General features: G+C 38.7%; 1 protein-coding gene across 1 annotated transcript in view; it reads right to left on the bottom strand.

The window, feature by feature from the left end:
* LOC140353674 (cadherin-2-like) overlaps positions 1–12,152 on the bottom strand; it is a 143,843-nt gene extending 131,691 nt beyond the window's left edge. The window contains exon 1 of the mRNA XM_072438341.1: positions 11,896–12,152. Within this exon, the coding sequence (XP_072294442.1) occupies positions 11,896–11,949 (54 nt within the window). The 5' untranslated portion in view covers positions 11,950–12,152. The remainder of the gene's footprint in view (positions 1–11,895) is intronic.
* Between the last annotated feature and the right edge of the window lie 10,279 nt (positions 12,153–22,431).

The following is a 22,431-nucleotide window of genomic DNA, read 5'->3' as shown; positions in this document are numbered from 1 at the left end:
CTCAATGTGTTTTCATGAGACAATGTCCAGAGGCAGTCCAGGGAGGAGGGAGGCTGAGGATTAGACTTGCGCTCCACTTTGGACTGGCACACTTCCTCAGATTTTCACTCCAACATGCTCTTGTCTTAGAGGGGATATTTGGGGCCAACATTCAGGGGTCAGTTTTTCCAAAGGTTTGCTCTTAAAGTTAAATAAATACATGAATTGCATTGTTTTTAACCAGGGTAAAAATAACTAACCAAAAAATGAAATTGTCATGCAACGTGTTTATCAATTATCCATCTTCATGTGGTTGTTCATTCCAAATAATTCCATAAAAGTTGACATGGGCCAATTAATTGTAATCAACATTTCCAAGTCCCTTAACATTGCCTCCAAAATAAATCATCCTCATCCTAAAAAATATGGCAAAACAAATGAAAAAATATTACGTTTTCCCCCTCATAGCGATGAATCTAATCTATTTTTTTCTTTTAACACACAAAATAAAATGTCTGTCATAATTGACTTTGGGAAAATAAATACATCTAACACAAACATTTGGCCCAGTTTATTCATGTAAAGCTATGACAAACATTTTACTGACAAAGGATTGGCTGTAGATCTCTCGATTCAAAAGATTAACATGACTGAATCTTGATCTCAATCAACAGTTTTAGAATAATTTTGCCCTTTTTCAGAACTAGCATAAGGCCACGCAACATAAATAATGTACTATGCATAGAGCTGGGTTTCGATTCAAATTTCAAGAATCGATTTGATTCCGATTTTTACGTTTCAAAATCGTTTTTTTCCGATTTCTCAGATCCCATCCGATTCGCTCAGATTTCGATCTGATTTTCGTTTCGATTTCGATTCGATCCGGGGGTTAATGTTATTAAAAATGAAAAATGTATTTGAACCGTTTCCTTCACTTCATAACTGTGTAGAGAAGCAACATATTAAAACTAGTATTATATCAATATTAAACAGCAAATCTTTTGGTAGTTACTGATGGAAGACTGATGAAAAGGTTAAGGGTCAATCTACCTTCAAGAAAGATAATCCAGGAGTCCTGAATTATTTTACTTTCTTGAAGATAGATTGAAGTTCACTGAGGGAAATGTAGAACATAATTTATTTTTAAAAAAAATAAAACAAAATTAAAACATTTAAAACATTTTTTTTTTTTTTAAATCGATCTTTGGACGTACGAATCGATAATCGGTCATTAATATGCGAATCAATTAAAAATCGGAAAATCGATTATTTCAGCCCAGCTTTAACTATGCTGTTGAAAAGGTCTATTGCGTGTTCGTTCGAGCCAACACCACGGCAACACAGTATCAATCATCCATATCAAACCTATAATAGAAATGCTAAAAACAACTCGAAAGCCCAACGCTGCCCTTCTGTATACTTATATTCTTTCTACCTGAACCTCGTAACATAACCACATCCATTAAGGCTAGAATAATCTGTTTTGGAGCAGTGGATTTCCTTTAAGCAGATGTGAGATAAAGGCTGTATTTGAATAAAGAGCTCTGTGTAAAGATCAGAAATGCCTCCCTGCTGCTGTTGGAGTGAGTGCGCCCGTCTGCGCTATTGGACTATCAATCACCGCGCTTCACATGATGCTATCAGAGCTCCCCGTAGAGTTAAGCCCACCGCACTCACCGTACTCACCGCACACAGCAGAAAATGGCCTTATCAACAGTCCGGGGGCGGGCAAGGGGTCAGGGAAGTGAGGATTAGGGCTGTTGCGTGCTGTGATATCGATTTTATTACGACGTTTAAAATGACGCATGTTACGTCAAAAACACTCCGTTCTGAATTTCCCCGATGCGTGATGTCATAGTCTACGCATGACATAACTGTGAATTAAGGAAGCAGGTGGTTAAACGTTTCTAACTCTGTACCAGCTCTCACAAATCACGCACTTCACTAGTTTTCATGTGCATAGATTTTGATTTTTTTTGCCACTAGCATCAGCTTTTTCAGACACAAAAGAGAAGCAGGGTGATATCCCCTAACAGCCAATCAGCTCTCATCCCACAGTGTCCAAAGCGCCGTATAAAAGGTGTGTTCGTGTTTAGCTGCGCCTCGTCTGGATGATCGACAAAATTTCAAGTGTCCATAGAAAAGTCCCAGCAGCCTCGTGCACACCAATAGTGTTAAATTGGAAACGCCACAGTCGAGCGACACCGACCGGCTCTGCGCACCGAGTGACTCACACGGCTCTTTCTCACAAGTTTGAAAAGATAAAATGTTTAATATTAGAATAAGACGGCATGTGGAGGTCCTGGTTTTACAATCCACTTTTTTGGGGTAGAAATTCTAAACAGTTGGTACAGCGTGTTTACATTAGCGTGTCGGAGATAAGCTATCATTTTTTTTCTCATGTGCAGCCAGTAGATGGAGCTAATGTCAGTTCCTAGCGTGTAAAAAGCCAGAGTGACATGAGGCTTTTTGGGTGGTCTTTTTTGTTGTTCCTAATCATGAGATGCCAAAGCAAAGTTACTCAAAAGCATATAATCCATCATAGTTGTCCTCTAAAATACTTTTTGGCACACTATCATTAAAACAAACTCAACAATCACAAGACCTAATCAAGGCTAATTTAGGATGAAAATGATCATGAATAATAATAGTTAACCTTTCTATTTTAAAAAGAGCATGTTTCAGTCTGGTGCTTGACATTACCAAAACTCATATTAAATCAAGGCTAATTTAGGGAAAATCTTTTTTAAATATCTGCCTTTTTTAAATTTAAAATTACACATTTTAATTTTAGAATCACTGCATTTCTGTCTGATGATGGACATATTGTTATATTGATATTTTTCCACATACTTTGCAGCCCTAATGAGAATTTTAACACTACATACCAGTTCGGAAAGTACATGTCCTTACAAGAAGAGATTTGGGCACTTGAGTATAAAGACGAAGCATTAAAGACTGAACAAAATCGGAAATCAAAATTAGACGTGAAACCAAGATTATATCAATTCCAAGCCTGGTCTGACGCTAGAGCTGGGTTTCAATTCAAATTTCAAGAATCGATTCAATTCCGATTTTTACGTTTCAAAATCGTTTTTTTCCGATTTTCTCAGATCCCATCCGATTCGCTCCGATTTCGATCTGATTTTCGTTTCGATCCGATTTCGATTCGATCCAGGGGTTATTGTTATTAAAAATGAAAAATGTATTTGAACCGTTTCCTTCACTTCATGACTGTGTAGAGAAGCAACATATTAAAACTAGTATTATATCAATATGAAACAGCAAATCTTACAAGTATTGGTAGTTACTGATGGAAGACTGATGAAAAGGTTAAGGGTCAATCTACCTTCAAGAAAGATCATCCAGGAGTCCTGAATTATCTTTCTTGAAGGTAGATTGAAGTTCTCTGAGGGAAATGTAGAAAATAATTTTAATTTAAAAAAAAATAATAATAATAATAATAATAATAATTTTAAAAAATCGATCTTTGGACGTACGAATCGATAATCGGTCATTAATATGCAAATCGATTAAAAATCTGAAAATCGATTATTTCAACCCAGCTCTATCTGACGCTGGACCAAACCATAAACCAGGTCAACAAATGATCCACAGATCTAGCTGTGAAACAGGTCAGCACACAAACAAGACTTAACAGTGGTTGTCTGAAATGTTCATATATTTTTGGGAAAGAAAATCCAATTGCAATTTCTTTCTGACAAATGTTTGCTATTTCAATTAGATTTGCAAAATGTGTTATGTTTCAAGATCAAGATTTGTTTGATCGTGCCTTCAGTCTATGACAGGCCGAAATGGCAAGAAAAGGAATCTCAATTTTCAGTATTTTCAGTCAAAATAAAAAAAAGCACTCAGTATTGATCCTTTTGAACACGACAGACTTTTCACAAAAAGTTTATTCCTGTTTGTCAGTCTCAGAAATGCTCTGAGTGAGTGACAGGTGGATTTAACCAACTGCAATCAAGTGTGAACTTTCTGAACAAACTGATGATTTTAGTTACATCCTCAAGGCAATTTCAAGTATACATGAGTCAGGATAAAGTTGAAACCCTGATCTGGCTCCAAGAAAATCGCGAGTAACATTGATTGACATATCACTCTCCCGTATCGTCAATAATATACGTACAATGAAATACAATGATATACAATGAAATACGTCATAAGGCGCTGGTACAGCTGGCAGCCCGGTGTAAACGCTCTCTCTTCTTTCTCACACTTATTGTGCTTTATCTCCTATATTTTGTAAATATAGTTAGTATATTTTTTCTATTTTACTGTACGATAGGGACACGCGCTGGAATAGTTTTTAATTCAACTGTTTTTGACTTTTTTCGGCTGGATTTGAGCGTTTTTCGTTGCGTTCGTTGTGTTGTTGTGACGTGAGCTAGCTCCGAGCGAGCCCACCAGCCCCCCCCCCGCGCCCTCCGGCCGCGCTAAAGTACGGCGTGTCGTCGGTACACGTTTATATACACGTTTATATGAAAGAGGAACTTCACGAACGATCGGGACACGCACTGGAATCGCTTTAAATTAACTTGTTTTGACTTTATTCGGCTGGATTGAGTGTTTTCGTCGTGTCGTTGCGATGTGTCTTGGCTCTGAGTCCCCCGGCTCCGGCCCCGCCCCCCGGCTCCGGCCCCGCCCCCCGGCTCCGGCCCCGCCCCCCGGCTCCGGCCCCGCCCCCCGCCCGGCGCCGTACCGCGTTTCCACAAAGGAGGAACTCATGAAACTGCGGAGAACAGTCGTCTTACCCGGAGATCGTCACGTTATCCCGGCGCAATACTGACCTAACCTAATACTGATGTGCAATTCTGTCGTATGTGCAATTGCTGTTGGAATTCATGTGCAATTCATGTGCAATTACTGTGAAATTCATGTGCAATCTATGTGCTGTCGTGACACATATTCATGTGCAATTACTGTCGGGATCACATGCAATGGTATTTATTTATTTATTTGTCTATGGGAGTTTTTATTTATTTATAGGAGATCTTCTACTGAAAGTGTTTTTCAGACTTCCTATAAGTGATCTGTTCTTCTGGATCTACCTCTGTATCTACCTGCGTTGCACCAATGAAATTTCCCCATGTGGGACAATAAAGGAATATCTTATCTCTTATCTTATCTTAATAGTTTCAATTATGTCATCGCAAATGTCCTCCTTTATTCATGGGTCCGAAGTGACGTAACACACTCGCTGCTACTGCCATCTTGACTATTATTCTTCCATAACATCTCCAAAGACAGGAAAGGATTGCTGCCATCAGAAGAACAAGTGGACTTCACTAGAAATCACTACAAACTGCGCAGTGAGCACTATATTTTAGGATCAGACGCAACGTGCACGCTCTCGATGCTTTGAAGGCTCGTCTGTACCGAGAGTGGTTGTGGACGAGGAAGCTTCGGTGTGAATGTCCGTAAATATTAGTTGTGGCAGATTTTCGCTGCTTTGAAGAGTCGGCATCTTGTCAGGCAGTAGAAAAGGATCAAAACCCCAAACTTCTGTCGCCTTGAAGGATCGCCCCTTTTCATTTTCAGTGATGGAGCTATTTTCTTATGCAGTATCATGACTTTCTAACAGACGGAGATAGGCTAAAACAAAGGCGGACGTCCTCAAAATGGCGACAACAACAAATAAGTCACAAGAACTGAAACCCATCAATGAAGTGGGCAGAGTCCCGCTCCGCAGTCCCGTTCTGGTGGTGGGTTACTTTAATTAGCTGGTGCTCTGAAACGCTGCCAAACTCTGCATCTGACTTCTGTCTGCAGCGAAAATCCATGACCCTCGAGCACGTGACCCGCTGCAGTGCTCCACCCTGTGCTCATGTATATTCACCAGCACCGCAGTGGTTTTGACTCATATGTGCATTAGAGGTGGGCGGTAAATCAGCTACTACAGCGTTTCTCAACTGGTGGGTCAGGACCTAAAAGTGGATTTCAATTTCAGTGTGTTGTGGACTTTTGCCAAAAATAACACATTGATTTATGGAGTCAAACGTATGATGAAAGCTTGAAGTTAATACTTTTAGGTATTGGCTTGGCTTTTGGGTCTTGGCTTGTCATTATAGCTTGAAAGTGGCTCCTGATGCTGCACCTGTTCTCTACAAAATGATAATGAATGTACTATTTGAATTAGGGTATGAGATTTATGTTCTTTGGTGATTAATTGTGGTCTATAAACTGTATGTGAGATGCTTGAATCTTCACCAAGACATTTACATATTCAAAAAATGATCGCCGCATATGTTTCAATATCTGAATAAAGGCATAAGATCCATAAGTAGATTGTCATTTAACATTGTGTTCGGTGCAAACCACAATATTGATCTAAAACAGCTTCCTGATCGGAACAGGTCCCATGACGTCCTGCTAAAGACTGCAGAACTGATAAGCCCCGCCTCTTCATTGTGAGTTAATTGTTCATTTCACCGTAACACGTAGTGGATTGATGTTTTACATGTTTTTATTTAAGGAAAATGGCTATGCAACATTTTTTAACAGTGTGTTTGACTCAGTATTAATCTTTCATATAATTGCAACTAAGTACAGTGATGTGGGCGGGGACAGGGGGAGGGGGAAACAGGAATTTTCTGAGCATCAAATGCAGACCGATAGTGAATAGCTCAAAAATGCTGAAAGTAATCTAAATACAAATTTGAGTATGTTTATGATGATTAAAAAATATTGTATCATGGTTAAAAGCTCGTAAAAATACATTTTGCATAATCTGTTTCCATAATAACTCTACATTTTGAGTCTGTGATAAAAACTGATGACAATGAAGATGATATGCATTAAAAATCACAATTTAGAGCCCTGTTTACTAAAATCCAATAGGACAGCAGCGTTACATTATTGCAAGTTAGTCATTTGACACCTACAGAGTGACATTCGTTTCAGGAAAAAAAAAAAAAAAAAAAGGTTGCTAATGGGAACATATGGACTGGAGTGAGGTCAAGAGGTCAAGACAATGGAGTTCACAATCTGACCAGAAAATAGATCTATTAATATCAAGGTGGAGGGTAGCGTGAAAATACTGGAAAAACAAATCAATAAATGATCCAATATTTATATGTATACGCAGTGCTGTATTCATGAAACGGTTGTATTGCCTAAAAAAAGAAACGGGTTTGACATGGGAATAATAATAAGAAAAAAATGCGCGCTTAAATCTCTTTTGGTGCATATCTATGGCGTATTCATTGCTTTTAATAGTAAACGGGATTATTCCCTTCGCTTTACTGTAACTGTACGATGCCAAACACCTGATTTACAGAGCTATATTGGTATTAAGCTGTATCTGTAAAACAAATCTCACATTCAAAGCATGTCATTTCAGCGGAATAGCAGAAAAGATATTAGCGTCCCAGTGAAGGCCCAACAACTCCTCCTATTGGTCAGCTTTGAGTGAGTGACAGAACAAACGAGCCAATGACAAAGAAGTGTGAACTCTCGCAAGAAGCAGACAATGTGAAGTTAAAAGCTCCTAATTGTAAAAATGTAAATACAACTCAAAAAGCCAAACAATTTATAGCATTTGTAGTATTTACAGTATTTGTCTTGTTGTGATACTAAAATGTCAAAACTTGATTTTTATTCTAAGGTATTTCGATACTAATGAGAATTTAAAATGCTACTTTTTTTAAACTGTCATTTTCAACACAAAATAACAGACCTTTCTCTACGTTTCCATGTGGTCTTTTACTAGTTCTGATAAAGCTCATGGTAATTCTAAAACTGTTCAGGAAAGGTCAAATTTTGTCCTGTTTATGAGAATCTTTGAGCATAGATTTTCAATACTAACTTACAGTGTTTTGAATCAGCTTGATGATTCAAAATGACAGCGAAAATATAAAAATACCTATGGAACAGTACAAATAAGTATAATCTAAATTGTGACATAGCTTTTTTTCATTGTATTTTTTTGCTACACTTACATTTAATATATATTTTTTTGTTTATGATGGAAATTTGGGCGAAACCCTCCCCCTTGTCTGGAAGGCATTTCACTAAAGCTACAGCCGGTCCTGATGCTGCTGTGTCAGATGAATAACTGCACTTTGGGAGATGACCTTTGACACCGTGGCACTGCGCAGCTCTGTATTGATCTGGTCCTGCTTTGGATCATGTCTCTGCAGCTGCATTTAGATTTAGGCCTAAGGGGTTTGGATACACGAGCGTTACACATTTACAGCTGGGACCATGTTTTATTCAAATGACCATAATTATATTGCCTTTATGATAGAGTTGAAGATATAACATAATGTAGCTTATTTATAGGGCTGCACAATATATCGCAGTTGTTGGTGCAAAGCTTGGAGTTATTTAGATTAAGTTAGATTAGATTTATAGTGAAATGTCCTCTTCTTTACAGACGTCTAAACTGCAAGATTTTTCAACAAACATGTTCTGAAAGTCATAGGATACTTATTAGTTTATCATAATTCATATTTTTTCAGCTTTCCCTCAAATGTAAACGCACCCGGAGTTGTTAAAAAGGAGCAGAATTCTGAACAGAATCTTACTTTTTAAACAGAAATTGCAAAACTTTTTATAAACTTCTGCTGTCCTAGTTTGTTTAAGGTTTTTCCCAGTTTTATGAATTATATTTATGCTAAATCATGGTACACTTAGTGAAGCTAAGGGTACAAATGCAGCAAATTCGACTAAATATAAGAGTGGTCTGATGTGGATTTCTTTGAGCCGTTACCGAGATCCGTCTCCACAGCAAGGACCACGAATGTATGTTAAGTTAAGAGTGAAGTCCACAAATTAACTTCCTTTGTCTGTGTAAACATACAGACATATTTAATTTAACAGTTAATCTTTATATTTTTATTAGAGTACCCCTGTAACAATAGTCAGAAGTCAAACAGAAATGTGTTAAAAATGTCTTAAATGTATTAGTTGAGGTTTAATTATCAGACAGATGTGAACTTTCACGGTGGTCAAATTTTGCATATCTTCAAAACGACATTCACGATAAGATCTAAATTTCAAAATATTGCCCAAAATTGCTCTTCTATTTCCATTTCCTCTCCCTAGTCTATTTAAAAAGACAAATATGATGCACTGAGCATGTAATCGGGAATGACACACAGACACTGCAAAGTAAAAAAACATTGCTGCCAATTATTGGTTAATTTTTAAATATATGGAGAACCGCCAATATCACCAATAGCCAATAAACTGCATTCATTGTATCACTACGAAATATGTATATTGGTTGTACTGATATTAATATTGGATGACGTTCTTAGATTTAATAGACCGTGGCAAACAAGAGACGATTTGTTTGACAACCGTGTCGATCAAATGTGCAAAAAAAAAAAAAAAAAAAAAAAAAAAGAACTTTAAATCCTACAATCCCATAGCAATATCTATGCAATAATCAATGTCATTGTACTGGTAACATTAGAATGTGCATGCATGGGTAGCACGGGGATCCGCACTGACTCCGACTGAGAGCTGAGGGAGAAAATGATCTTCTGTGCATTATGTGGCCCAAGTATTTCAGCCTCTCCGTAAAAAAAAAAACCCTGAGGCATCCAAAAAACAGAAACCCCTTTGTCTATAAAACGCACCGTGATCAATGTATGTACCAGAGATGGAGCTGAACAGAAGTCTATTAAATGTCTGAAAAAAAGGAAGCTAACTAGAATAATCAGATAACGTAATAAACAGATCTGATTACTGGTGTGTTTAGGTGTAAGAAATCTGATGATCCAGAACAGGGTGCATTTTGCCAGTTAAACAGTGGATTTGGATAAAAAAAATAAATCTTTTGATCTTTGACAGCGGCGCACGATATGATCATTTCACAATATTGCGATACATGCGATAAACTGATATGCTTATGATATTCTACGTTATATCACTATTTTTTATAGACATTTTAACTAAATGTTTTCTTTGTTAAACCACGACCTGCACAAACTCAAAATTAAATCATCAAAACAAGTCAAAATGTCCAATGTTTTGCATAAACAAGTTTCCTTTCTTTAAGCAAGCGACAGAATTGTAGCGGGGTCACCAAAAAAAATCCGGAAATTATACAAAAAAATGAGATATATTGATACAGCAGCCCATGATATCAATACTGTATCACCAAATTTAGTTTCATGATATTGATATTTTGGCACATCACTATACGACTATCTCTTTCATTTCAGTTAACTTGCAATTTTTTGCATGATTTTCCCTCTTCAAACCTGCACAGGTTGAACAAACAGAAACAGAAAGAAATCCGATTACTCACATCAGATGTAACTGTTTACATGACATTTCAATAATTTGATAACGATCAGATTTTTGGTGTGCGTGTAAACATAACCGCTGTTGCACCCATAAATCCCTGCTACGTTGTCACTTGGGAGAGATATCTCATGTCCCGCTGTAACCTACGGTGACTCAAGCCCATAGTCGGTGTCACTCTTACCCTTTAGTCACAGCCAAGCGCACACTCTCTCCAGCTCACGCACTAACGGACTAAATGTTAAAGGGGATGTATAATGCTTCTTTTCAGGTATTGTGCTATAACATAAAGCAGATCATAATTTTACATTTTGTTCATTGTAAAACGTAATACTGAGCTAAAATGGCTCGGTAATAAACACAGGTGCCTTGACTTCCTGTTCAAAACTGCAGAAATGATCAGCTCCGTCTCTTCACAGTGACATTTTACTGTGACAAGCAGCACATTGTCATTTACACGTTTTTACTACCGAAAAGTGGCAACGTGACATTTTGAAACCCTACGTGTATAACTCTACCACTACTACTTAATTGTTCAGATAATTGGACAGGGATGTGGGCGGAGATAGGTGCTAGGTGAAGACAGGAATTTTCTGAGCACTCAAGCCTAAGTTGCAAGACGATTACATGATTGACAAACATGCAGGAATTACTCAAAATACAACTTTGAGCACACTAATGACGAAGCACAGTTGTAAAAAGGTTAAAAGCGCATTTAAGTTGTGCATAATATGTCCCCTTTAACATGTGTTTGGACAGTTACAAAGCCGGTTCTGTGCTCCACCAACACCGGGTTACAGGACATGACCAGGGCTGGGCTTGACCGTTGCTCACACCCCACCGGCCGTTCACTGTGGAGCGGCTGCATCAGATGATTTTGATGGTAAAATTTGATTATTTTAAACTACATTATCAACCAAATAAACCTTACATTTGATGACAATTTACAAATAAAGTGGATTCATTATTCAAATCGCAACTATGGTCTAATTTGTCTTTTTTTGTGTGACATTGTATTAAATAATGCCAGTCTTTGTTATAGAAAAAATATCTCTTATATAGGCTGTTTTGGAGTCTGTGTAGTCCCGATAACAACTTTTTTTAATATATATTTTTTATATTTTTTGTTGTTGTTGATCAGTCCCGATTAATCGATTAATTATTGCAGCCATACTGTCAAAATAAAGTTAAATTTGGGGGTCCACAGGATTTTAAACACACAAAGATATAGCTTATTCTTTATTGACATTTTGTATTTAATTACGCCGCTGTCTTCGTTATAAACGTATTATCGCATGTGTTTAATCTAAAAATACAACTACGATTATTATTCTTTTACACTCGACCAGTCACGATTATAGCCTAGCCTAGCGTAAACGGCGAGACGGAGGCTCCTAACAAGGATGCGAGTGCACAAAATACAATCTACATCAACATCCACTTGCAATGACAAAAGAAAGCTGCGATAGCGCGTGGCATTTGGGCATTTTACGGTGGTTTAAAGCTTGCACGGCGCCGCTAATGTCGCTCCTTGTCAGGCGCCAACACCGCTCGTTAAACCCGAGCGGTAACGCGGCTGCTGCGGCTGCATCTCCTCCGCTGCTCCCGCTCTCTCTTTGCCGCCGGTGACGGAGCGTTTACCTGCAGAAGAGTCGCCGTCAGCATCGCCGCCGCGGGAAAGCCCGAGTGAAGCATCGCGGCGAGTCCTTTTTTGTGTTTTATTTCTTTCTTTTTTTTGTTTAGTCCGAGCTCCAGAAGCGACAGCGGCGTCAGAAGGTGTTAAATCCCAGTAAAGGCCGGCGGCATGCGGGCAGCTTCTCTCCTCTCCGCTCCACGGCTCTGCTCCGAGTGTGAGGCGAGCTCTGTGGCCGCCTCAGACAGGTCTCAGCCCGGGCTCGCTCACTGCACCGCCCCCTCCCGGTCTCTGGAGCGAGGAGGGGAGACGCGAGCGCGCAACGACGCCCTCTGGCGGACGTGAGTGGGACTGCTGGGTGGAGAGTTGCGATGTGATCTGTGGGGGAAAAGGCTAAGGAGGGAAGTGTGTCCGTGTGAAGGCGTGTTTGAGCCACATTAGATGAAAGAAATGTAAAAATAGGGCAGCGATTTTGCGAGTTTTTGAACTTGCAAATGTACCAGAAAAAAAATGATATAGAAAAAACAGCTTAAAGGTCCCATAACATGCAAAATCGACTTTTCAGAGCTTTTAACCTTCTTACATTGCTATTTGTGCTTCATATATGTACCCAGAGTGTTTTTTTGATTGATTCCTGCTGTGTTTATCTCCTTTCCTCGAATCTCCAAACTGACGGGCGGTGGAGGCAAGACCGCGTCATAACCACAGGCACGCGTCACCTTATTATTATCAATTATACACTTAGGATAGACTACGAAACATGAAAAAAAGCATGTTATGGCACCTTTAAACATGCTATTGTGCTGCCGCCCCGCCAAAAAACACAACAAAAAATCAATTGTGAGAAAAAACAGTACAGTTTCAACTTTGTTCTAATGTATTAGCTTTTTGCTCTTTTTTTTTTTTATCATTGCGGCTCCCACAGCCCAGTGCAGAGGCTGGAGATGGAAATGATCCGCATCAGTTCGTCATATGGGGCTCACATTATTATAGGACCCTAAGTTACATTGGTCTACTACTCTACTACTACTCTAAACTATCAAACTGTGGCAATGCAGTGCATTTACTGTCAAATGTCGACACAACAGAGGAAACTGGCCCATAATGAGCTACATACTTTAAACGTGGTTACATTTTGTCCTGTTCTGCTCCAAGTGTAGATCAAACATCAACACCATCTCATCCCATTCTCATCAAAGTCCAAAGAATAGCTCAAATTGGCAAAATGTCAATTAAACATTTTTATGATTGTACTTTATAAGAGGCCAATTCACACAATGGTTGCTCTAGTTTGTCATTATCCCTCCTGTAAGGACCATCCAAAACCCCAGCTTCCTCATCCACATACTCAGCAAATGTGCATATTTTTTTAAATCAGATTAGCATTTTTTTCTTGCAAATTTGCATATTTAAAAACTCATACATTTCTGCGATATTCCTGCCAAAATTGCTTTTTCTAGCATATTTAAACTTCAAAAATGGTCTATCTTTTTAAATAAATAAAATCCTCCACTGTCCAGACAGCACTTTTTGCCTTTTTTTTAACGGTTCGTGTTCGGCTGACAGGGACCTACATCTTTAACAAAGGTTGGATTTTGTGGTAATTTTTAGTACAACATCCTTCAGTGTTCTTTTTTTTTAAACTTAAGCTTTGGCTCGCTCAGCTCAGCTCAAGCAACTCTTGCTTCTGACTGGTCAGAGCAGTCATGTGGTGTGCAAGCTCTCATGTTGGAGAAGAACACTCCTACGCATGGACAGCAGGCTGCACAGCCACTGGATGTATCAAGGTGCTAAAGGCTAAACTGGCGATATACAGCAATTAACCAAGCCCGCTGACTTGAATTGAGCGCCATCTTGCTTGGTGCACACACCAAGTACTTACAACATGTATGTGGACACATGGTCAGATGCTGCATTTAGGTCTGTGAAGTTCTCTGTCTGCAGTAATGTTCATACTGTAGGTTTGCTGTGTAATGCCACTTACTGTGTGTGGTATTGTGTAATGGTGAGTGTATTGGCTCTAAAATCTTACAAATGCTGAAATATGTGACGGTCAAGAGAAAGTGAAAGTTACTTTACGGTATTGGTTCTCAAACTGTGGGTGAGGGTCCGACAGGGGACGCTGAGGAAACAATGGTTTGTTTTTGTTTTTAACTCATTTGAAGCCTACATTTCTAGATATGGACAGTTCAAATATGGACCGTTTTATAAAACACAGGCAACCGGTTCCATGATGACAAAAAATGATATATAAATGTAATATTTAAGAAATACAAATCTGTCAACAAATAAAGCAATGCAAAGTAATGCAACTCTGTTACATTTTGTGACAGTTCTGTTGTAATAAATGTATTAATATTTTAGCACTGTATTGTGCTAAAATATTTAATTTTAATCTAAAGAATTTAGTTTGTAATTTTTTTATCTGAAGAATGACAAAAACAAGAAAATAAGGCCAATTTGAACTAATAATTCTACTCCGTTATAAAACAAAACAAAAAAGAATACACATTTTGTCATTTATTTGATGGACAAAGACAAATGAGAAACATCACTGGCAGTTTCCATGGAGACCGTATCCAGAAACAATTTGGAAAAAGAGATGTTTTTATATTCTCCCAGGAGGTCATTACTATACTGTATAATGCTACATACCACTGGAATAATGCCTTGAGGTGTTGGATGTAAAGAATACAATAGTGCAGCTGAAAACAAGGCACACAGCTAATGGAACGAGTTCACAGCAAAACTACAGCTACGTGGGAGCAAATTATAGAAAATGTTAGGTGTATTATGTAGTTACGTTTAATGTAGGTTGGTCACTGTATTGTAAAAGAGCCTTCACTACTCGTTTTAGTCTTGGGTCTGTTTAAACGTCTTTACACTGGCCAGAAGAGGACGTAGGATCTACTCAAGGCTTCAATTTTGTGCATGAAATCAAAGTTTAAATTAATTTGCGTACATTGTTTGAAGTAATAATGTGAAGTACCATTAAGGTGACAATAGTATTTCACTCGCTTTGGCCAAGTCATACATTTTAGAAAATATGGCTTCTTTGGTCCGTATTTGTCAGTACCTGGTCAACTTTAGCAATTATAATTCTTGTTTTTATCTTAGTTTGAATCCACAGTGCAACAGGAGTTACGACTTTGTGAAAAATTAAACAAATGATTAACATGTTCATGTTCTGTACAACAACATTTTGCAGCTCTGTAGTAATCAACATTGTTTTCCAATGAATGGATATTATTACATATTTTTAACCTTTTAAACATAGTTTTTGGTCACCATTAGTATTTCATGTTTTATGAAAACATATTGAAAGTAACGTGTGATTAATACATGGTTAAATTTGCGTTGGAGCGCCCTCTGTTGACAGCAATGGTCATAAACCATGCCAGAAAGCCTTTTAACCCCCTTTAGCAACAGGAATAAAGTCTGGCGGTAATGCAACACTTGGATGCCAACCGCCATAAAACAACAACAACAACAACAACAACAACAACAACAACAGGGCTGTCATGCTAACCCATGTGCTCATAGCAAATGTACGTTAAAATGCTCAGATTGGTTTCTGGACGTCCACCCTTCTAAACTATTTCATAACAATCTGGGGAAATTCGCAAAAAAATGTAATTCGGAGCACTCAGACAAAGACGATGTTGTAGACAGGATTCAACTCTGTAATTAGAACATTGTTAAAATGCTAAAAAAAAAAAAAAAAATCAGTTTTGCAGTTTTGCTTGAATGTATGTTGCTTATGACATACAAACAAATCAAAACAACAAAAACAGTCTGTGATCAGGTTTGGTGTGTAATGAATGCGAGGCAGGTTCAGTATTTTGAGCGTGGTTAGTTGCAGACTGCCTATTAAACCATGTCCTGTTCACTGTTCTGTATTCAACAAATGCAGCCCAGGTTCACATGGATTTACCAGGAAAACAAACTCTTTGTGGATTCTTTCCACAAATCCACACCTTCCGTTCCAGTGCTCCGAAGCATTGGAAGCGCACTTGCCTCGCATTTGGTGTACACATGAATCTTGTCATACCTACCTTCATACCTATCAAAAACTACAAACACAGCACATTATTAATTACTCTTTTTTTATATTACTTGCGACATGGATGTTATTCAAAATTATGTCCTCTCATGAAGCAGATTGGTCAATTTGGGATTGGTTAATTTGAATATTACATATATGTGAAGGACATATATTTTTGTCTCCTTCATTTCATTTGACTTACCTATATTATGGTGACACAAGCAACAAAATTATTAAATATAAAATAAGCCATTTGAAATTAATGCCACCATTTCAAATATTTAAGGTGGCTACAAACTAAGGAGAAAAACACACCCGAGCAGAGAGCAGACCCTCTCCTGACAAGGTCAGGAGGTTGCTCCAAAGTGCTAGGGATGCACTTGCTTGGCTAGCTGCCTCCTCCGGGTCTGACTGAGCTCAAGTCCTTGGTACAACCACCCAATAAAGATAACAGGGACGAAGACAAATAATAACTAATTTACAAGGGAGGGAGAGGGGGAAAGGGAAGGAGAAAAAGGAAAGAGAAATAAAAGGAGAAAGGAAGGAGAGGGGGAGGGGAGGGGAAGGGGTTGTTGACGGTTGCAGTTGTTGGTGATGGACTGTCTTCATCGCTGACTGCCGGGGGTTGTTCTGTTTGTTTGTTTGTTTGTTTGTTTTACTCATTTAATTTTTATTGGTTTCTCTTTTCTTTGTCATTATTGTTTCTACTGTTATGGAGTCTTTATATATATTATAGAAAAATTCCCTTCTCACCCTCCGCTGGTGGTCTTGTTCCTTTTTCTCGGGTCCTCTACCAGAGGCCTGGTAGCTTGAGGGTTCTGCGCAGTATCTTTGCTGTTCCTACACTGCACTTTTCTGGACTGAAATGTCTGATGTTTTTCCTGGGATCTGCTCAAGCCATTCCTCCAGTTTGGGGGTCACTGCCCCAAGTGCTCCGATCGCTACAGGCACCACCGATACCTTCACGCTCCAGGCCTTTTCCAGCTCCTCTCTGAGGCCTTGGTATTTCTCTAGTCCATACTCCACGCAGATGTTTCTGTACACTATGCCAGCTCCTTGGTTATGGCGCCCCATGTATGCTGTCCCTGCCATTATCTTTCACCCTGCAGTTATGTGCGGGATGGTCTCAGGGCCCGCTTTGCACAGCCTACACCTTGGGTCTTGTCTGGTGTGGTAGATCTGGGCCTCTATTGATCTGGTGTTCAGGGCCTGCTCCTATGCTGCCATGATCAGGGCCTCTGTGTTGTCCTTCAGTTTGGGCCGCTTTAGCCATGGTAGGATTTCGTGATATCAGTCACTTCAGTTATGTTCCGGTGGTACATCCCATGTTGGGGCTTGTCCTCCCATGATGGTCCCTCCAGCACCTCATCCTCTGTTCCCCATTGTCTGAGACATTCACTGAGCACGTCATCTGTAGGAGCCTTGTCCTTGATGTACTTATGGATCTTGGATGTTTCGTCCTGGATAGTGGCTCTCAAACTCACTAGTCCCCGGCCTCCTTCCTTACGGCTAGTGTACAGTCTCAGGGTGCTGGATTTGGGATGGAACCCTACATGCATGGTCAGGAGCTTTCATGTCTTAACATCTGTGGTCTGTATCTCCTCCTTTGGCAACTTTATTATTCCTGCAGGGTATCGGATCACTGGCAGGGCGCAGCTGTTTACTGCCCGGGACCTGTTCTTGCCATTGAGATAGCTTCTGAGGACTTGCCTTATTCGTTGTAGGTTGCCTGTTGCTGTTTTCTTTGTTACCTCTTCAAGGTTGCCATTTGCCTGTGGGATTCCAAGGTACCTGTATCACATTGATGTATCCTCAATGTCTGCTATTTTTCCTTCTGGGAGTGAGACCTGTCTGTGTGAACTACCTTCCACCTATTTTCACCCTCTTTTTTTTTACACAGGCGGTATGATCGCAGCTGCCTCAGGTGAATACTGCCATTGTGTCCTCTGGCAAGACACTTAACTGCGAATGGTTTGTGAATGGGTGACTAGTTCCTTGAAGTAAAACATTTTGAGTGCCTTGAAGGTAAAAAGCGCTTTATAAATGTGACCATTTTCTATTTTTTATGGACGGTCAAGATTTATTTTCCCAGCATTTTGTTGGAAATCATAATTTGAAGCCAGTTTATATGATCCCTTGGTCCAATTCAAATGAGAGTATGTGTGTGTCATTGCCCATGTCTTGTTGGCCAAAATTACTTCCAATTAGCCTAAGGCCATTAAAACAGACACCTAAAAACACAACGTTCAGTAGCCTCATGTCAGCCGTTACTGAGCCAACAAGACAACTGCCCACTTTACCCTCACCATGCCCGCATAGTTTGTAATAACTGAGCCTCGCAACAGTAATCTTGTGCACCTAATCGTGGCCCACACAAGGCCTTATGTCTTGTGGCCATGAAAGTGAAAGTGCCTCCATGTGACGTCAGAGGTCGGAGTTCAAGAGGGAAGGGTGAATGTAACTTTTATAGGTGCTATCTGGTGGCGAAATGCGGTAGGTGCACACTGCTACACTAAAATAGCAAATCATATATGGTCCTTACCTCTAGTGTTACCCTTATTTATTTATTTTTAAATACACAACATACCCATACATTTTCTGTTCATTCAATGGTAGTACAAATATTGGCAAACTCATTTATAATCATCTTCGTACGCTATGGGCAGTGGAGACTAGCAGAGTTTTGCCCTGCAGGCTTCACATAATGATGCAATGTGAAAATACATTTACATAATATGGAGGGAAACAGATTAGAACAGCAGGCTTGTATTGAGCAGCACTGTCTGATTCAAACTGCAGAGCAATGGATACATTATCTTTTATTTTATATTTTATTTGCTTTCAACATCACAACAAACCACTCACAGCCATCAATATTGACTAAATACCACAGCATTAACTGGTAACTCACAGTAGAAGTACAAGTAGAATGAAAAATGTTCATACAATTTTGCATTTTTAGACATTTTTCATAGTTTCAGTTCAAACGGCCTTGGTTATTGTTGTGAGTTTGAATCGAGGCTCAAAATGACTCTACTTTATCTGCCCTTTCTCCTTTCAATTTGTTTGAAAAATATGATTTATGCTTCTTTCTATTACATTTGTTTGATTGTTTGATTATTTTGTAGATTCAGTAATTTGGAGAGAGAAAAAAGTGAGACCTCTTGCATTACAAAAAAAATATCTAATTATAAAGTAAAAGTATTGAATGGGGTTTGGTTTTTGCAATCCACAGTTACAGTATCAAGACAGACTGTGTTCAAAATGCAATGTTGCAGTTAAAAAAGTATTTCAGAACCCTGGACAGCACCTGTCATACTGCAAGCATTCTCATATATGATTTGCCTTTACAAATTATTCCTCCTCTATTATTAAAAAGAAAAAGAAAAAATCCTATTCCTATGCCTTCCAAAAACAACTACAATCTTAAATGTATTAAAATGGAGGTGTGAGCTGAGATTTTCTTCAGCAACAGGTAAAAAAGAACTTGAAGAAATTCTGTAGAGAAATTCACGTTATTCAAGTGTGTGTGCAGTGGTCAAGAATGTGTTCATGAAATTATGATAATGATTATTATTAATCATTGTTCATCAAGTTTGGTAAACTCCAGGAGGAGGTGTGCTATGAATGGTCTTCCAAAGAGATGAAGTTATGGAACAGGATTGTTGCTGCGTTCATGGGTCCTCAGGTGCTTCTGTTTCTGAGATGAGAAGTCTGGGTTTTGACTTGTTTGCATCCATAAGCATTTATCTCAGAAACTCTGGATTTTTATATCACCAAATCATCAAACCCACTGCATTTTAGCAGAAGTCTGTATTTTAGCAGTGCTTAATAGAACTTGTTTTGGAAAATATCCTATTATTTTACTTACGTTTAGCTAACATTACATCAGCAGGCCAATAAATAAAACAATAGTGTAGGGTCTTTCCTATGCAAATATGTTGCACTTATGAGTACAACTGACAGCAACCCCTAAATATCTAGATACAGTAAATGTATAATATATAACGTTTAATAAAAGAGCTCAAATGTTCATGATCAACAGACAAATATGTCTATTTCCGTCCGTCTCCACATAGCATGAGACGTCGGGCTGTTTATGAACAATTCTGTGCATTTTGCAAGCTTTTTCGTGAGTTCTCGAGGACTGCATGAACGCAGCATTATAAGAACAAAGATTATGATGAAACATGGTTAAAGTTAAATTTAGGAAAGTGATTTGTGTAACTCAATTTGTTTTTTGTGTTCAAATTTTAACTAGCCTTATCTCTTTTTGTTATCAAGTTGATTGTCTAGTTGATCCAGCAGAATGAGCGCCCCTCTTTGGGTTGCCATATCCTACAACCAAACCTTGAAAACTTGATTTGGGAGCTTGACTGCTCCCAATTTTACTTGTGATTGCATTACAATTGTTTAACCAGTAAAAGCACATGTTACAACTTTGACCTTAAACTTCGCCTCGCAATCGGTTGGAAATTCTTGAAACAAAAACTGTATCCAGCTACCAGAGCTACCGGACCCACACGGCTCCATCTTTGGTGTGTCGGACGCTTCATAAGCACACTGCAAGATCCTCGGACTGAAACGCCTCCTTCATGAGTCCATTTACTACCCACTGTTTATCAAAAGCACCCGCTCTTCCCCACGCTGGCACAGAGGCACGAAGGAGAGCCTAAACGTCAGAAAACTATCGGGTACTAACAGCTTATCGGGTTTAGGAAGGCACATTTGGACGAGAGAAGTTCTGAAATCTAGAAAAAAACACAAGCTAATCTTTTTTTTTCAATTTATTTTCAATTCTTAGACAGAAAAAGACAAAAAGACACATTAAACACAGTGGAGAGTGGGGGGAGACATCCAGTAATCAAGCTCATGACTGAGTAAGGGCAGTGGGCAGTGTGGGCTGCAGTCTAATGGTGCGTTCAGACCAAGGCGTCAAAGTGGATGGGTTCCAGGGCACATTTCAAACAGGAGCTTCCTCAGTCTTCCATCAAAAGCAAAAAAAAAAGCTTTCGACTTTGATACTGTGGACTGAAAATACAGCATCATATTTCAGCCAACATGCAAGCTAATCTTTACACGCAGAATTTATGTGATGGGGAAAATGGAATCTCTTTTAATATGAAGACTATAATAAAAATTGATAAAAGCTGTATATGATTCATCTTGGGAAGAGTTTAATCCCTAATGTTAAACCAATGGAGATTTTAGGATGCTAAATACAAAAAGTTATTACAGTATGGAGTATAGAGCCACGATTGAGGAATGAGTGATACCACAATTTCTTGTACTTTGGGGGTATTCTTATCATTTTTCAAATATATAAATATGTGTATAAAAAGGATTTCAAATAGACTCCAAAGAACAAACCGAGCAAATGACACCCATGGACGCAAAATGCTGCAGGCGGAGTGTGTTTTGACCCAAAACAATGAAGAAACTTGTCTAAAATTAAAATGTCTAGCCTTAAAATGTACTTACGTTGATTAGTATTGATATTTGTAGCTGAGTTTTGGTTTATCCTGTTCTGTTCTAGGTATAAATGCAGTATATAAAATGCATACTATGCATCTAATGATTGTAATTTGAATGTTTTAGCTAATGCATCTTTATGATTGCTCTAAGCTCCACTCGATAGACTGAATGTTGCAAATTTGCTGGTCATGGAAATCTTTGACCCTTAGCATGGTTATGGCTGCACTTCTCTCTTTACCCTCACCCTTTTCACCCCATTGCAATATTTTGCACGGTCTCCAATCTCCCTGGATATCTTCCGCTCCCCCAGACCGACTTCTCGTTGTTGATCGCTCCATTTTGCCTTGGGCTGCGCTTACTGAAATGTGGCCTGGCTGCACACACACACACAAACACCACCACCACACTGCCATAGATGATTACATGTGTGTGTGTGTGTGTCACTTTCATAGTCACTTCAAGAAATACTCTTACTGTTATTACATGGTTTGGCAGACTCTATCAGCAGAATGGTATGAAAGAATGAGCAGAAGTACTTGGTTTTCAACTTAATACCAGAATAAAGGACATGACTGCTATTGTTTGTATGAAACAATTCCATGTTATTGCGAGGAGCATGTAACATACTTCAGGCAAACCTGTATTTTTTGGTTTGTGAGGGCCCTAAGCTACAATACTCTCACGTAAAAATAGTAAACATAGACACATATTATGCGAAATTTACTTTACTTCAAACCATGTTATTGTATTGTTCTCTCATCAAAAATATACCTGGATTTAGCTTTATTCATGCTTTTTTTTTTTTTTTTTAAAGAATCCTGTTAAAAAAAGCTCAGTTTCAAATGCCCCAGATTTATGACATCTCACGTTTGGTTCCGAGATCTTCTGTGAGATCTTCTGTTTTTACATCCATAAATCATTGCCAGGCTTGTTTTGAGTGTTTCTGCCAACTAATCCTGTTCATTACAGCTGTGTGCTAACATAGGCATGTCGCGGGAAAGCTAGGTTTAGTGAAATGTGTTGT

Source organism: Eucyclogobius newberryi, unplaced genomic scaffold, assembly GCF_026437365.1.
Source record: "Eucyclogobius newberryi isolate DKJ021-1_F unplaced genomic scaffold, fEucNew1.0.hap1 SCAF_9, whole genome shotgun sequence".
Lineage (NCBI taxonomy): Eukaryota > Metazoa > Chordata > Actinopteri > Gobiiformes > Gobiidae > Eucyclogobius > Eucyclogobius newberryi.
This window is presented reverse-complemented; position numbering and strand designations above follow the sequence as displayed.